This window comes from Crocuta crocuta, unplaced genomic scaffold (assembly GCF_008692635.1).
Source record: "Crocuta crocuta isolate KB4526 unplaced genomic scaffold, BGI_CrCroc_1.0 scaffold41, whole genome shotgun sequence".
In the NCBI taxonomy this organism is placed as follows: domain Eukaryota; kingdom Metazoa; phylum Chordata; class Mammalia; order Carnivora; family Hyaenidae; genus Crocuta; species Crocuta crocuta.
In genome coordinates this window covers 16,851,102-16,866,287 of record NW_027529428.1, presented here as the reverse complement: position 1 = coordinate 16,866,287, position 15,186 = coordinate 16,851,102, and the positions used below count along the sequence as shown (strand labels likewise).

General features: G+C 35.2%; 1 protein-coding gene across 4 annotated transcripts in view; it reads right to left on the bottom strand.

Annotated features, from left to right (window-relative positions):
- The window catches only part of RIC1 (RIC1 partner of RAB6A GEF complex), a 105,204-nt gene that overhangs the window by 75,112 nt on the left and 14,906 nt on the right, over positions 1-15,186 (bottom strand). For 3 of the 4 annotated variants that reach the window (XR_013334031.1, XM_077759474.1, XM_077759475.1), the window contains exon 2: positions 922-1,001. The exons of the other annotated variant lie outside the window; for it this stretch is intronic. Coding sequence is in view for 2 of the 3 variants with exons in the window: in XM_077759474.1 (XP_077615600.1) it covers positions 922-1,001 (80 nt within the window). In the remaining variant the exon portion in view is untranslated. The remainder of the gene's footprint in view (positions 1-921; positions 1,002-15,186) is intronic. 4 annotated transcript variants of the gene reach the window in all.

The window sequence follows — 15,186 nt, the reverse complement described above, 5'->3', positions numbered from 1 at the left end:
GATTAACACAAGTTTGTTTTGTGTTTGTTAGTTCTATTTCCTCTTAGGAGATTACTTTTACCTATTTATCTTTTAAAAATCTTTGTGTTTCTTAGTAGTTTGCTCCTTAAAATATAAGATATATTTTATACATAAAATATATTTTATAAAATTTACAAATAGAAAGTTGGTCCTCTTTACTGAAAAAACTTTCCCCAGTTACGTTTAACGTTTTTCTTTTTTTTTTTCTGTTAATTTTCAGAAACTTAATCTTTCATATGATGAAATGTATTTTCTGTCTAATTTCTTACATACCTAATAAATTCTGGCCATCTTCTACCATCTAGAAATGTGATAAGTATTCATTTATACATTCACCCAGCTTTAATGGTTTGATCTTTTGCTTTAAAATTAGGATGTTCTTTTATTTCAAAAGTTCTTTCAATAAAATGTTCTTTTATTTCAAAAGTAAGGCAAAAATCTTAAGGAAAAAAATGCAAAGCATACACAACAACACAGTTTAAAGATCAAGTTCTAACGAAGAGATAACCACTGCTTGGGGTATACTTTTTTTCCATGCATGTATAAAAATATACAGGAAAAAGTGCCAGTAACTTATACTGACACTTCATTTCTTCCCCTCCTGATGTTTTAGCTCCTCCCTAATAAGGCCTAGAGAATGCTAGAGTGTATTAGTAGTGATTCTGAATGTCCAAGAAGGGATACAGTACTTTCACCCAAGATTCCCAGAATTATTTACTTAGAGAATTCTTTTTTGAAATAATGATAGTTCGGAGACCTTGTTATTTTTGACATACAATTTTTAAAATACTGGCCTGGCTTTATTTTATTCACTTCAGACAATGCAAAACTGGGATGTTTTTTATGAATATAAAGTGTATGCAAGTCAATTGTTAAAAGAATGAAAGACAACGAACTTACTTGGGATACACTGGTTCATAAAGGTACTTGTCCCCTCTTGTAGATGTAATATGAAAAAACAAGATGTAGCCATATGCCGTCTGAAAGATAAATTTTATTTGCCGTGAATTAAAGGGTAAGGCTATGACTAAAACCTTTTATATTTCATTTTTATATATTCTTACTTTGAAAACAGCTTACTCTTGGGAAGCCTCTTTTGAAGCACTATAGTCTAATTATCCAATTAAAAAAAGACTTTGTTTTAATATAACCCATTGTTTAATATAACCCACAAAGAATTTTTATATTTTAATATTTCATAGATGTCACTGAAATCAACAGTTCATACTATATTGTAGACATTAATACTCTAAAATATACTATTCAACAGCAGATGATTATTTTGCAAAATATACAGAACTTTTTGAACTCAGCAATATGGCAACTAATTTTTCTAATTTTTAAAGCAACAATGTTACCAAATAATAACAGTAGAAAATTCTTCACTCTAATCAAAGTTTACACAACATAATTTCAGAAGAACATATTTACGTATTTCAAAATCAATCAACTGGCCTCTGATTTGCTATAAAATATACAAAGACAAAGAAAAAAACAGAGCAAATCTTCAGTATCCAAATCTGAACATCAGTTAATTTTTCTAACAAAACACCTTTAAAATATAAATTGTATTAAAACACTGTATGATCATGGCATACAGCTGTGAATTGTGAAGCTCAAACATTCACAACACATTAATGTAAGTGTACAAAATACTGTATCTAACTGTCTGTAACCAAACATTCTCAGGCCTGAGGGAAGTGCCAATTGCTTGGCCCCAACTACTATATACTAATAGTAAACTTTTACATTTTAGGAGCAGGTGGGCTTTTACCCAAAGTAGAGCACAGAAAACTGAAAAATTATTCAAGTTTTCACATTTTTTTCCAGTACGTGCTTCTGTTCTTCTTAAACGAACACCAGAGGAAAAAACAATTTTTTAAGCAATGTGTTCTGTATTGTTTTGTTTTTAAGCTATGAACTTTACTATTTCGTAATTTATGCCAAAACTCTAGTTCAATATATTGGGACACAAAAGAGGCTGAGATCATCCTAATTCCTCATGTGCAATTTTACATTCTTCAAATGTAGAGAATATGGGATCAAAGGAAAATGGATACAAATCAAACCATATCCGACATCATAACCCACACAGACCAGTGACTCTTTAAAATTTGTAAGCTCTATTGTTACCTTATATGGGCTAGAAAAGTATAGTAATACGGGTCTAGCACTTAGATGAATAACATGCAAATACTGTCTGGAGTATCAGTCACTCAAGGTCAGAAGCTCAACATTTCAGAGTATCAAATGCTAATAATATACTTGGAATTTTAACAAGTGCTTAGGAGACTATAATGCCAGGGAAAATATAGCATCATTTGCAACAGCATTTAGAAAATTTTATATATGTGATGTCCTAGACGAAATTATAAATGGCTTGATTTATTCTTTGAGTCCTCTGTATCAATCTTACCAAGGAAGTGTCTATAGCTTCACATGTGCATTACATGCTAATAGTTCCAGAGCTCACTGACCTTTTAACAGTCCTGCCTTTGAACAATTTAAAAAGTTCTGGTAATAAATGATCATCCTTAAAAAGTAGTATCTTGGGGCGCCTGGGTGGCTCAGTCGGTTAAGTGTCCGACTTTGGCTCAGGTCATGATCTCATGGTTCATGGGTTTGAGCCCCGCGTCGGGCTCTGTGCTGACGGCTAGCTCAGAGCCTGGAGACTGCTTCAAATTCTGTGTCTCTCTCTCTCTCTGACCCTCCCCTACTCACGCTGTCTCTCTCCCACTCTCTCTCAAAAATAAAAAAATAAAAAAATAAATTTTTATAAAAAGTAGCATCTTTATTGTAAACTATACCCAATCTTTTATTATGCAGTGTTATGAGAGCCCTTCCCTTCCCACCCTCAAAATACTGCCAATAAGCATACAACTGTCTAATCTATAGGCAACAGTTCCAACACCTTCTTACACATTCTTATTCACCTTATGCATACACATTGTCTTTCACTCCACACACACGTGCGCATGCGCGCGCGCACACACACACACACACAAATTTTTTCTAAGAAAATGAAAAGACAAAATGAAGCTCTGAGTTCTCTTTCCTGGTATCATTTCATATCTTAATTTTTTTTTTCTTTCTCCAAGGCATACTACTGGATTCCGTGGTTGTCATTACGGAGGCCGAACAGTTTCTGTAGGCAACTTGAATGGCAAGTCCTCATATTTCTTTCTTCAGTATATCATGAATAAGGTTCACAGATACATAAGAATAAAGGCTATTAAGAGGATGAAAGAAATCAGTACTTAAATGGACAATGGAACAAAAAGACTTGTCTCTAATAACACGACTTAAAAGAAATGGAAACAATTTTAAAGGATATTAATAATGCATCAAACATTCAGTCACAGAGTATGGATATTCAGTCAGAGAAGTACCATTTTTTTTTTCAATCGCAAACTGTAAATGGAGATTTGAAAAATTCTGCCAACTACCTCAGATAATTTCACAGTTTGAGAGACGAGTTTAAAATCTGGAGGTGGCAGTGTGGTTGATGGCATCAATATTATTAATTGCTTGCTTGTATTTTGCTTTGTTTATTGTTGTTTTGTTAGGCATTTGGGAAGTTTCCCTTTGCTACTCAAAATTAAAAACATTTTAAAAATTATTCTATGTCTGCATGACATAAATACAAGTAACCGCATCATTACGCAAATCAACTGTTCGGTACAACTATTGCTTCACCTGCAGGAAGCAATCCCAATACCTTGCTCTACCATTATCCAATGCTTCTACTGGACATTCACCATATGCATTCACCATATGCTTCAGAATTTAAGTCCCTGTGCATTTCTTCCTTAGGACATACCATTTTTATCATGAAGAATAAGACAGATTCATGCATCTAGCCCTAATGATGCATCACAAAGATTTCTATAATAATTAAGAGAGAAGCAATTGATGATTTTAGAGATGTAACTTCTACCCCAACACCTGGTCACATTAGGCTTCAAAGGCTGAAGTAACAGATTAGCACCTTTTAATTCTTTACACTGGTTTGTAAATGTTGTTTACAGGAGTTAGCTTTATTATACATGTTCAAATACATAAAATTAATCACCAAATCCTAACACAAAGATAATTACTTAACACTTCTGTATAATCTTTCAGACTCTATATATTCAGATACATGAATCTATTTAAATGGGAAATGATTAAGAACAGCTACACATCAATCACACACACTCAAAAATAGGTGATGGCTCTTTGGACATGAATATTCATCAAAGATTATCATTCCTAATACTTACTACCACATTTTTATACCAGAGCACTAATTAAAAAAAAAAAGTCTTCTGCTTCCAACCAAGATGGTTTAAATTGAAACCAATTTATGCTCTTATCTGAAAACAAAACAAATACTTGGACAAAATATGAGAAACAATGGTTTTCAAAACACTAACATGAAGCAGTGAAGACCAGCGATCCCTGAGAGAGGAGAAACTGACAGGAGTCCTGTAAGTCCTTACTCCCGTGGGGAAGCTTCCAGGTCACAGCACTGAGAAGAGGAACCTGGGCCGAGCCTGGCAGACCCCCTGACTTGAGGAGGTGAAGCTGAGAGCTCAAGCAGTCCTGAGAACAGCGCCTGTCCCACAGACTGAAGACCTCATAATTCACAGGGAACTGGGTAGAACACTCAGAAATGTGGTCCTCGGGTATTCTTGTGGTAATCCTAGAAAGGCATTGCCTTATAGTGGGGGATAATTACCTTCAGATTGAGCACTGTTCAAAACCCGCATTACAAAGCATAAAATAAGACATGGACATACACTGTCTCCAAGTAATGCACTTCATCCCAGACTAAAGCTCAACTTATAGGACCACAAAAAATATCCAGCACATTACAAACTAAAATAACAACGTCTGGCAATCCAATCAAAGATTACCACATATGCAGATCAGCAAAAAACCATGAGAAACAATGAGAAGAAAAATCAACCAATCAGGAATGAATCAAAATTCAATTAAATGTGAGAATTAGTACAGAGGGGCATCAAAACAGTTATAACTATATTCCACATGTTCAAAAGGTTCTATATTCTAAGGAATATAGAAACCATATTTGAGAGGCAGAAACTAAAACATGAGACTAAAAATATACTGGATATGATTAACTTGCAAAAGAAAAATTCACTGGTCATAAAAGCATAGCAGTAAAGATTATCCAAATGAAACACATACAAAATAAACAAACAAACAAATAAATAAAACTGGAAGAGCACTGGTGAACTGTGGGACAACTTCAAATGGCCTAATGTACATGTAAACCAAATCCCCAAAGGGAGGGGTAGAAGTCAGAAAAAGCAGTTGCATTAATTTAATCCAAATTTTATTTGTTTCAGTTACACTTTTTAAAAAAGTAATTCCATTTTTAAACAAGAACAAGAGCAATCTATGTTGTGGTTTTACCATATGTAAAAATAAAATGTGTACAATAGATGTTCCTTGACCTCAGAAGAATTAAATTAGAAATCTGTAACAGATTTCTGGAAAACTCTCCAATATTTTGAAACTCAATAATTCTTAGATCAAAGACATAAAACGGAAATTGAAAAAATACAGTGTACTAAAATTTATGGGATGTTGCTACAGTAGTACCTAAGGGGAAATTTTAGAGCTTTAAAAAGCTGTATTAGAAAAAAGAAAAATCACTAATCAATGACATCAGCCTTTACCTTAAACTAGAAACAGATGAGCAAATGAAACCCAAATTTAAAAAAAAAAAAAAAAAAAAGGAGGCAACAATACAGATCAGAGTAGAAATCAATGAAATAGAAAACAAAAATAAACTCAATGAAACCAAACTCTGGGTTTTTTAAAATAAGATCATTAAGGGTGCCTGGGTAGCTCGGTCAGTTAAGCGTCTGACCCTTGATTTTGTCTCAGGTCATGATCTCACAGTCATGGGATTGTGATATTCTCTCTCTCTCTTAGACATTCTCTCTCTCTCTCTTTTTGTCTCTCTCTCTCCTCTCCTTTCCTCTGCTTGCTTTCTCTTTCAAAACAAATACACATTAAAAAAATAAGATCATTAAAATTGATACGCCGCTAGTCGTATTGGTCATAGGGGAAAAAAAAGATAACCATTATCAGAAATGAGAGAGGTGACACCACTAAATATTCTAGCGATACTAAAATAATGAGGGGGTACAATGAAAAACTGTGACAGAAAGTTTACGACTTGGATAAAATAGACAAATTCCTTGAAAGACACAAACTGCTAATATAAGCACTTTGCATAAGCCTACTATATTAAACAAGGTTTTTTGGAGAGGGAGAGAGAAAGGGAGGGATGGATGGAGGGAGGGAGAGAAAGAGAGAGAGAGAATGAATATGAGCAGGGTAGGAGCAGAGAGAGAGGGAGACACAGAATCTGAAGCAGGATCCAGGCTCTGAGCTGTCAGCACAGAGCCTGATGCGGGGCTGGAACTCATGGCCCATGAGATCATGACCTGAGCCAAAGTCGGATGCTTAACCGACTGAGCAACCCAGGCGCCCCTCAAGAAACAAGTTTTAACTGAAATCCTTTCCACAGGAAAACTAGGCTCAGATGGTATCACTGGTGAATTCTACCAAATATTTAAGAAATAATAATTCAACACAAAATTTTCTAGAAAACCAAAGAGGAGGAGATACTTCTCATCTCATTTTATGAGGTTAGCATTGCCCTAATCCCCAAACCAAAGACATTATAAGAAAATAATCTACTGACCACATCTCTTATTAACATAGATGTAAAACTTCTAAACAAAATTTTAGCACATTAAATCTAACAAAATATTACCAGGAAAATACATCATAAGTAAATGAGGTTTATTCAGAAATGCAAGGTTGGTCTAACATTAAAAAAAAAAATAATAATAAATGTATTTCACCATATTAATAAACCAAAAAAGAAAAATAATAGTCTCAAATGCAGAAAAAGCATTAAACATCCTACAAAGCATTCCTGATTAAAAACGGTCAGAAAATTAGCAAAAAAGGGAAAACTTACACAACTCGATAAAGGAGATCTGCAAAATCCCTGTAACATTCTTAATAGTGAAAGACTGAATGCTTTTCTTCTGTTCAACACTGTAAAGGACAATCTAACCAGTAAAATCAGGCAAGGAAAAGAAAGAAAAGGTATCTAAATTAGAAAGGAAAAAGGAACACTGTCCTTTGACATCGTCATCTATGTAGAAAAATCTGGTGGAATCTACCAAAAACGTACCAGAGTTTAACATGACTAGAATACACAAGATCAATACAGAACAATCAAGTGCATTCCCATATATGTAAAGAACCACCAGAAAATTAACATGTTGTTTTCAATAGGATTACTTAAGAACAAATCTAGCAGAAGATGTGAAATAGCTGTACACTGATGGCAAAACACTGAAATTACAAATATCTAAATAAACAAAGAGATTTATCTTGTTGCAGGTCAAAAGATTCAATAGTGCTATCTTGAGAACTCCTCCTGAATGGGTCCACAGATTCAATGCAATCTCGATAAAAATCTAAGCAGGCACCCTCATCAAAACGGACAAGGTTATTCTAAAATTCACATGGAAACAGAAGGTCCTACAATGGTGGAAGCAACTTTGAAAACAAAGAACAAAGGTGGAAAATTAACACTGACTTCAAAAATTATTACAAACCTAAAGTAATCAAAATGATGCTGAATTAACATAAGGGCAGGCAAATAAACACATCACAGAATAAAAGCAAACACAGACAAAACCACAGATATATGTGGACAAAGGTGCAAAGAAATGTAGGATAGAAGCAAGAGCCTTTTCAACAAACTGCAAAAATTCAACTTGGATCCATATGTTGCACCATGTCAAAAATTAACTCAAAATATATCACAGACTTAAATCTAAAACCTAAATAATAAAACCTCCAGAAGAAGATATAAAAACAAGAGCATTGGGTGTTATATGGAAACCAAGCTGACAATAAACTATTAAAAAAATAAAAGTAGATGCAAAATAAAAAAACAAGATATGAAGCATAAAATAAAAAACTGATAAACTGGACTCATCAAAATTAAGTACCTCATTCAAAAAACATGGTTAAGAGAATGAAAAGACAAGTCACCCATTAGGAGAAATTCTTTATATGGTATATGCATAATACAAGACGTATACCCAAAATACATTAAGAACTCTAGGACTCTGACAATAAGAAAACAAAGAACCCAATCAATCAAACGAGCAAATGACCTGAAAACACACTTTAACAAAGAAGACATACAAGGCAAATAAATAAAAAGATGTTTAAGATCATTTTTCATTAGAGACATACAAATTAAAATTATAATGAGATACTACTGCACACCCATTAGAATGGCTAAAACTAAAAAACCATACCACAGATTGGCAAAGGGGAATGAGAACTCTTATACACTGCGGGTAAGAACATAAAACAATACAACTTCAAAAAAAAGTGTGGCACTTCCTTAGAAAGTTAAACATTCACCTCCCTCATGATTTAGCTATTCCACTCTTGAGTACTGATCCAGTACTTAAGGAGACACATGCCCATACAGATATCTGTACGTACATGAATGTTCGTAAGAGTTCTGCCTGTAATAGTCAAAAATTGAAAACAACTCAAATGTCCATCAAGAGAGGAACGGTCAAACCAATGTGGCTTTTCTATAGTGACAGAAAGCAAATCAGTGGTTGAAGGGAGGTGGATCACAGCATGAGGAGGGAATTACAAAAAGGTACAAGGAAAACTGTAGGAATGACGATCTGTTCACTATCTTGATTGTAGTGATGGTTTCAAAAGTTATCAAATTGTACACTTCAAACGTGTTTACTGTAGATAAACTATACTTCAATAAAGTTATTTAGAAATAAGAAATGAAAGTGATGGTGAGATCTGTAGCAGAAACTTTTGCTCTCTGGAAAAGCTTCCACCATCACATAAAAAGCTTCATGTAGCCTCCTGGAGACTAAGAGGTCACAAAGGAAATCAAGGTGGACACTTCCAGTCCAGATACGGACAGAAAGCATTCGGACCATTAAGCACCAGCGAGCGGCCAGGTAAGTACTGTCATATCAGTGACCTCAGGTGAAACCAGCAGAACTTCTTGACCAAACCTAGTGCAAGTCACAGAACAAAAGTAAACAAATAGTTATTTTAAAGCACTAAGATCTGAGATAATGATTCAACAAATATTACATATGAAGAATAATAATCCTAGCAAATATAGTGTGGTTTAAGGAAAGGCTAAGAATATCAAGTTATGGAGTTGAGAGCAAACTTCAAAGATATCCAGGAGAGCTATACCATAATCATTTCCAAACCAGAGTCTGGTCACACCAGCATGAAAGGAAAAAATGAAATGAACAGGTACTACGTACAGAACAGTGCTCCTCAGCAATTTGCTCTATCTCACTCTATCAGAATACTGCGCTTTGAGCTGTTATTTGGGGACTCAATATATTAACATGCTGGAAAGGAAAAATAATCACAATAAAACAAGGAATTCTAAGTTAAACTATCTTTCCATTATTCACAAATAAGTTAGATTCTAACTTGTGTTACACTTTCAGATTGTGGTAGAACAGGCTGTACATCCACGGACCTAGGTAAGAAGGGGAATAATACTGCAAGTAGCAGCGGAAAACTGAGTTTGGAACGGCAGGTGGGGCCAGATCACAGTAGATCCCGAGGACTAGGCTAGGCAGTTTGGGACACATTTTGAATGCAATGGGAAGCCACTGAAAGGCTTGAAAATAATAAGAGCCTTGATTTAGAAGTAGCTACACATAATTAAGATGCACTTTAAGTGGAGAAAAAAGAATAGCTAGACGTTTCAAGTGCTAGGCAATCTATACAAGATATAAAAAGACCTGTACTCAGGTTATGGAAATGAGAATAAAGAGAAAATCATGGCAGTAAACTAAAGACAGGACTCAGCACCAAGTTGGTGACTGAATGGGAATGCAGACTCAAAGGACTCCAGTGGTTTTTCTTATTATAAGTTGCAATAAAAATATCTACACATATGCTTAAATACACTGGTGCTCCTATCTGTCAGAGTCCTAAAGATGAGACAGTACTTAAAATTTATTTTAATGCTCCGTGTGCCTGGCCATCTATTAACAGTCTAAAATTGAGGAAAATCTGAGGGATAATTCTGGCCAGATATCATGTCTCCAAAAATGATATTCTACTTCTGACATTCAGAGAAAATACTCTCCCCAAAAACACTATAGACCAATTCTTGACATGGTAAAGGGTTTTCTTTCCTACAGCCCATTAAGAAAGCCAGTAAGATTTCTTTTTAAGGTATCAGTTGATAAGGAGGTAACTAGAAATAGAATGTTCTATTAACTGATGAGTGAGAGCACACAATGACGATACTTGAGCGGGGAAGGTCAAGCAGTAAGAAAAATACACAGGGTGGCTGCTTTGGCCTTGACTTAATTTGCAGAAAGAGAATTATGTTGTATTGCTCTACAGATATTAGAATTGCATATTGTTCCCTACACATTCTATCAATGATATTTTATAAAACCAAGTTTCAAAGTAACTCCTAGATTCAGCTTCATTCCACAATAGCTGGTAGGATTAAACAATCGTGTTATTAATGAAAGGCAGTAAAGCAGAATTATTAAGACTCTGGAACTCTAGAACCAGGCCTCATGGCTCAGAATCCCATTACCAGAAATATGATCTTCGGTATAGAATGTACCTCTGTAATCTAAGGCAGTTACTTAGGTTCCCTCTTGGTTTGTTCAGCTGTATGATGGAAAAAAATATTATCTACCTTTAGTGCACTGTTATGAAGCATTAATTTTAAGAGACATAAAACACAATAATGTATACCCCATACTAGACACACCAAAAAATGTACTGCCATACTAACTCTGAATCTTCAATAGTTAACTTATAATCAATGTATTTCATGTAAGAAGCTAATAAAATGTATAATGCATTCAAGGAAAAGGACCATCAAAATTACTAAAGCTTCAGAATCCAATCAAAGTATGGTTACTTAGAAAGTTCACTTATTTAATACCCATTGCAAAATAGTATACAATTCCTTAACATTATTTTTCTTTAAATTTATTATGAGAGAGAGAGAGAGAGAGAGAGAGAGAGAGAGAGAGCGCTCATGCGTGTATAAGTGGGAGAGGGGCTAAAAAGAGACTCCCAAGCAGGCTCTATGATGTCAGCAAGGGACCCAATGCAGGACTTGATCCCATGAACTGTGAGATCATGACCTGACCTGAAATCAAGAGTTGGATGTTCAACCAACTGAGCCACCCAGGCGCCCCTTAACATTATTTTAAATGCACCTTGATAGATTATCTTTTAGTACATATGGTTATTTGCAAAGAGTGACTACCTTACTGAACATATCACAAAGGTATCAGTGGCCTTTCTCAACTAGTACCACATGACTAATGGTTCTCCATGTATTTTAGTCTACACTACAATGTCAAAGAAGAATTAAAAATAACCTCTTTTGCAGGCATAGGTGAACAAGAAGTTGGACAACAGGTAGATATTGTTTAAGTTAGCTTCTGGGGATACCTGAGTAGCTCAGTTGGTTAAACGTCCAACTCCTGTTTCGGCTCACGTCATTATCTCATGGTTCATGAGTCTGAGCCCCACATTGGGCTCGGCGTCAATGGCAAGGAGCCTGCTTGGGATCCTCTCCAAACCCCAATTCCTCTCCACTTGCACACTCTTTCAAATAAATAAAAACTTTAAAAAGTTAGCTTCTGGATTCTGTTAAAATGGAAAGACTGGGCCTACATTCCTAATCTCTTCTCCTTGTCTCAGAAGACAATTGCCAAAGAATGTGCTGGATGAGTCTGGAGGATGTCCGAGTCATCAAGATCTCTTGAGTTCTCATGGGAGAGAATACATGCTAAGGGACCAAGCAGAGGGAAAGCTTTGCTTTGCAATTCCGTGAGGCACTGAGCCAACATCCAAAACTCAAAGTCCTCTAAGTAACTTAAAAAGTAGAACCCCTTCCAAAAATGGCTGAGTGAATGTGACTTATCCTGGAAGCAGACACTGACAGGGCTGTCCACACAACCCTGCTGACTTTAGCAGGCTTACAGTAGAGGCCGTGGTGGTGAACTGAACTGCTCCCACACCTCCTGGTCTGGAGAAGCACTTAGCTTAAGGCCCTTCTACTCGGAGAAACCACCTGAGAGTAGAGGAGACCTATCCTAAGCCTCAACAGAGCACAAGAGCTTATGAGCTTGTCTGCCTCTGCCAAATGCCATTTTAGCGACCATCTATCTGCTGGTGTGCATTCTTAGAGACCCACATAAAAGCCTCACCTCTGGGTGGTTAACAGAACACAACAAAAGTACCATTTCTATTGGGGACTCAGTAGCAAATGAAACAGCTAAAATATATGGATCCTACCGATGAGTCACACAGATGAGAGAGCAGAATGTAAGCAAATTATGGGAAGAAAAAAATTAAGGACGTTCAGGATATACCATTAGAACATAGAGAATAATAAAGAATAACCTTTACAGGAGGTGAACCTTTTATTCCAGAAGATCAAATGGAAACAATTCCATGACATAAAACATAAAGAGTTAAAATCACTATTGAAAGATAAGATACTTGAAGAAGAAACTCAAACTTATTATTTAGAAAATAATAGAAGAAAATGGCCTTAGTTGTAGAAATACTAGAGCTGAGATCCAGGTTTAATATGGGGGTGGGTGAGGGGGTAGAGAGGGAGATGGTTTAGTGAAAAAGAATCTGCATCTACAGATAACAAGAAGAAACAACTGAATTTCAATCATAAAGAGAAAAATCATACAGAGAAAAAGATCACTTGCCTACAAAGGACAGAGAATAGATTAGCACTAGACTCCTCACTAGTAACACTAGAAACCAGAAGGCCCTGGAACAGTATTACATGGCTAGAAGAAAAAGAATTCCAAATCTAAGAATCCTACACCTAGATAGGATCCTTTACTATGGCTAAAGAATGGGATGTTCTGGTATTATTTACTTCAATTAATATGTGAATGCTTACCATGTGCTGAAAATGTTCTTGGCACTGGAGCTAGAGCAAAGAGAACAAGCAAACAGACATGGAATATTCTAGGTTTGAAAATCGAACAAACACAGGCAACCTGATATAACAGAACTTCAAAGGGCCAATTCATACATCAAAAGATGTTGAACCTCACTACCAAGGAAACAAATGAAAAAAACAAGACCATTTTTCATCAATCTAATTTAGACATACATGCAGAAAAACAAGAATCTCAAGAACACTTAAGAAGAACTCTGGAACTGATAAAATTTTGCTGAAAAACAATGGGGCAACATTAAAAAGAATAAAGGTATATACTTTGACCCAGCAATACTACATAGGGGAAACTGCCCTAAAGTAATAAATGTACCAACACAAAAAGGGTGTATGTATAAAATTACTGTGACACTGTGTGTACTTGCCAAAAATCCATCAAAGAAAGTTTAACAAAGAAAATAAGAAACTTCCGCACTATGAAGTATTACACAAATACTAAACTTAGTAAGCCAGAAGTTTACTAAGTAAACTAAGTAAGTCCATTCCTCGTTCTCAATTTTGGAGAAAATTATGAAAAGTCTTAAACCTATTTATCAACTTAAAAATCCACTCATCTGAAGTTATAATCAAATTATAACTTCAAAATCAAGGTAAAGAGGAATCCTGAAGTCACACAGTGTTCATGATATGATGATATATCGAAAAAGCAGACTATGGAACTGTATGATAGCTTTGTATGTTTTAGATAATCCTCTATGTATTAAACTCACAGACTTCTCAAATATGCTCCCCCTCCACAAGTGGCATTAGCAGTCACTTACAGTAATATCACTTTGTGTTTAAAAATAAATAGACTTCAATTAACTTTCAAATTCTAAATGCTATTAAGTATAAGAGTATTTGCAANAAAAAAAAATAAAAAATAAAAAATAAAAACAAAACAAAACAAAAAGAGTATTTGCAAATATACATAAAGATATAAATAAAACCTAATAATTATCTCTGGTAGAATTCTTTTGTGCTTCTCAGGTTTTCTTCACTAAACATGTACCACCCTTATAACTTAAAAAATTAAAACTTTAGAAAAATCCAATTCTTAAAATCATAAAACTCTAAAAGATAACAAGAGAAAATCTAGATGACTTGGGTTTGGCAATAAGGTTTAGATTCAACACCAAAGGCATGATACAAAAGAAGAGGTAAGATGGGTTTCATTAAAGTTAAAAACATATGCTCTACCAAAAGACTTGTCAGAAGAATTAAAAGACAAGCCACAAACTGGGACAAAGTATTTGCAAAAGATGTTTGTGAGAAAGGACTATTACTTAAAGCAAACAAAGAACACAAAAAGTTCAATAGTAAGAAAACAACTCAATTAAAATATTGATGGGGTACCTGGGTGGCTCAGTCAGTTAAGCATCCAGTCACTCTTGATCTCACCTCAGGTCTTGAACTAAGGGTTGTGAGTTCAAGCCCTGCACTGGGTTCCACATTAGGCATGAAACCCAGTTAAAAAAACAAAAATGGGCCAAACACCTGAACAGACACATCATCAAAAATATACAGTGGGCAAATAAGCATTCAAAAAGATGCCCCACATTGTATGCCATCAGGAAAATGCAAATTAAAACAATGCGATATCACCATACACCTATTAGAAAAGCCAAAATCCAAAACATTAACACCACCTACTGAAAATACAGAGCAACAGGGACTCTCATTCATGGCAGGCAGGAATACAAGATAATGCACTCACCAGGAGGAACACGAGACAGTGCACTCACCATGCAAGGCAGTTTGGCAGTTTCTTTCAAAACTAAGCATACTCCTACCATACAATCCAGCAATCACACTTTTTGGTATTTACCCAAAGGAGCTGAAAACATAAATCCATACAGAAACCTGCGAACAAATGGTTATAGCAGTTTTATTCACAACTGCCAAAACTTGGATGCAACCAAGATGTTCCTCCGTAGGTGAATGGATAAAAAACTGATCTATCTAAACAATAACATATTACTCTGTGCTAAAGAGATGAGCTATCAAGCCATGAAAAGACGTGAAGAAACCTTAAATGCATGTTACTCAGTGGAAAAAACAAATCTGAAAAGGCTATATACCATATGATTCCAATT